This window comes from Sinocyclocheilus anshuiensis, unplaced genomic scaffold (assembly GCF_001515605.1).
Source record: "Sinocyclocheilus anshuiensis isolate Anshui unplaced genomic scaffold, SAMN03320099.WGS_v1.1 scaffold1639, whole genome shotgun sequence".
In the NCBI taxonomy this organism is placed as follows: domain Eukaryota; kingdom Metazoa; phylum Chordata; class Actinopteri; order Cypriniformes; family Cyprinidae; genus Sinocyclocheilus; species Sinocyclocheilus anshuiensis.
This window is the reverse complement of record NW_015548336.1, coordinates 345142-348138: the sequence shown is the minus strand read 5'-3', so window position 1 is coordinate 348138 and position 2997 is coordinate 345142. Positions and strand designations below refer to the sequence as shown.

At 50.6% G+C, this 2997-nt stretch overlaps 1 protein-coding gene across 1 annotated transcript in view; it reads left to right on the top strand.

Annotated features, from left to right (window-relative positions):
• The window catches only part of LOC107656538 (putative Polycomb group protein ASXL1), a 19894-nt gene extending 16905 nt beyond the window's left edge, over positions 1-2989 (top strand). Inside the window, exon 14 of the mRNA XM_016444420.1 lies at positions 9-2989. Within this exon, the coding sequence (XP_016299906.1) occupies positions 9-2812 (2804 nt within the window). The 3' untranslated portion in view covers positions 2813-2989. The remainder of the gene's footprint in view (positions 1-8) is intronic.
• The last annotated feature ends 8 nt before the right edge of the window (positions 2990-2997 follow it).

The window sequence follows — 2997 nt, the reverse complement described above, 5'->3', positions numbered from 1 at the left end:
CGGCCCGGGGGGTGGTACTGGGATACCGGATCGCTCCAGCGGGAGGCGTTCAAGAGAGCACCCAGGTCCCGTTGAACCTGGAGGAGGAGGAGGAGGAGGAAGAGTTGATTTGGAGGAGCAGGAATCGCCTGCGAGCTCTCATTCGTCTGGAGCACAACTACAGCCGTCCAGTGTAGACTCAACAGACAGGCCTCAAACCTCCACCCCACTTACCGAACCATCTCCTTCCTCTGTGTCTTCAAACCCATCTCTACCACCATCAGAGTCTCCGAAAACACTCACGCTATCGCCACCTGCAACTGACAGCCCTGCTTCCCAGGATCAGGTGGAGGAGATTTGTGGAGTGGAAGAGGTGACTGCCTGCCCAAGTGATAACGCCTCAGAGCAGACCTTAGACACCCCAGTGCCTACGCCAAGTGAACCAGAGTCTTTTTTCAGTCATCAAGAGGGGAGAGGTGAGGAGGCAGAGTCCAGTGAGAGCAGAACAACTACCCCTGTTTGCACCTCAGCATCTAATGATGCCATTTCTTTAGTGCCCACCTCTATACCAGACTCGCTGCCAAGATTTGGTGCCCAGGGTGTGGATGTCATTAGGACCTTGGCAGCAGCTTCTCAATCCTGGGAAGGTGAAAAGAATGGTGGTGAGCATCACCCAGGGACAACTGGAGTTATCCAGCATGGCTCAGACTTGAAAATGCCCAAAGAGACACTTGTTACAGCCCGAAATGGATGGGTAGAAAGTAGTGAAGAGCATTCCATGAGAGAGGAGATGCTACAAGAGCATAGGAATGGAGGAAGTGATGCTGATGGCAAATATGAATCAGCCTCTCTGCATTGTCTACCAAGTAATGCTGGCGAGGAAGACACTGGAGCACACAGTGATTCTACGGAGACAGCATCTGACTTTGAAAATGAAACTCAAGAGGATGAAACACTGGACTGGCATGGAACCCAAATGGATAGTAACGGCATGCAAGCTCAGAATACAAAGTCGCGGAATCAACCTGTCATTCAGACCTCAAGTCGACTCACTTCAATGTTGAATCCTCCTCAGCACCAGCAACCAGTCATACAAGCCCATATATCTAACCCCAACCATACTCAAACTGTCATTCAGGCTCGCTTCCCTAATGGTGTGCCAAACCAGCCCATCATTCATACCCACAAGCAGCATCCAATTCATAGCCATGCTATAAACCATGCTCAGAACCAGATTGCCACTGCGCCCTCACAAGCCCAAGTGCAAGCTTACCTGACACAGGCAGAGAGGGACCAAAGTAGAAATCTACGACTGAATGATAATGGCAATGGAGTGAAGCTGTTTGTCTCAACAGAGGATGACACCAAACCTCTCGGCAGAGGTCCTGGAGGAGATTTTGCTTTAAAGAATTCTGCAGTTCCTCCCATTGGCAGAAGAGTCCAAGGTTCATCTCGACCAGTTTCCTCTGTAGAGGCCAACAACCCTCTTGTCACCCAACTTCTTCAAGGCAGCCTACCCTTAGAGAAGGTCTTACCCCAGCCTCACTCAGTCAGCAAGCTGGAAATTAATCAACTTCCAGGTGCCCCTGCCGGTAACTCGACCAGTCGCCAACCTCCAAGAAATCTGGGACCCCGTTTTAGAGGCCCGTCTGAGTCAGGAGGACCTATAGAAACTGGTGGATCTGACTTCCAGCACAAAGCCCCATCCGCCCGAGTGTCTCCAGGACCTGGTCGGAACTTTGGTTCTTCACCACCGGGTTCTACTCCATCTCGAATGGCATGCTTGTTTGAGGAAGCTAGCCCAAGATCCGCAAATGTTCAGTTCACTTCTCAACAACCCGGAGGTGCAGTGCCCCCTGGAGCAGTACCTGTCATAACATCCCTCCCTTCAAACTCCTCTGCTAGAATCTCAATGGATGTGAACTCTCAGAATGCTCCAGTTTATGAATCGGCTGTCATTAAAGAGCACCCTGGACCTCTTCCTCCAAGGGGTGAAACTCCGGAGAGGACAGCTGGCTTTCAACAGTATCCTAACAATCTCTCCCAGTCTGTGTGCAGAACCACACCTGATGCTCCCTCACCTCCACATGGTGACCTTTGTCCATCAGAGGTTGTTCCTACTGTTAAGATTAACTGGCGCCCGAGCAAACCCCAACCACCTCAGCATCAGACATATCAGCAACAGCTTTCTCCTGTAGCTACAGTAAAGAATGAAGTCTCCTCACGCCCTTCGTGCCAACAAGCTCTGACCAAAAACTCAGCTGCTCCAAACAGTGGCAATACTTCTATTGTAATATCCAAAAAGGAGCCTCTGGACAATTTTCATGGAGGTGGTGGAGCTATGGAAGGACTGCTAAATATGGAAATGTCTCTTGTTAGAATGGCCAAGAAGGAACAAGTCAAAAATCCATATGCCCGCCAAGCAGACACCTCCACTTCTCCTGTCTCCTCCTCCCTTTCCTCATCGGCCTCCAGTCTCCCTTACCAGCTATATGGCAAGCTACCAAAACTACAACAGAGCGGGGGCAACGGAGGGTCCTCATCCAGCTTCAGTTACACAGCTAATGTGTCCGTGGTGGACGGAAACGGGTTCTCCCGCAGTTTAGCCGATGGTGTGCTGCAGCTAAGGCCACGTGTGAGCGTCAACAACAGTGGAGGCCAGAATGCTACACTTAGCATTCAGGCATTCGCGGACAGCGCTGCAGAAGAAGTGGCTCTCAAGTGTTCCTGCCGACTTAAGGCTATGATCATGTGCCAGGGCTGTGGTGCTTTCTGCCATGACGATTGCATTGGCCCCTCAAAACTGTGTGTGTCATGTCTGGTTGTCAGATAGTTTGTTGCAGCTCCTCCAAACTGAGCCGGTTGGTCAGAGCAAATGCTTTGACCTCTCCAGAAAATTCTAGCCCTTTGCCTGTGGTTGGATACCACTGGAAGTCTTGGACTCTTTTGAACAAAGAATGAGGCAGGACACTGCATTGTTCAAATGGGACCCGGGTTTTTTTTTTTTTTTTTCCTTCC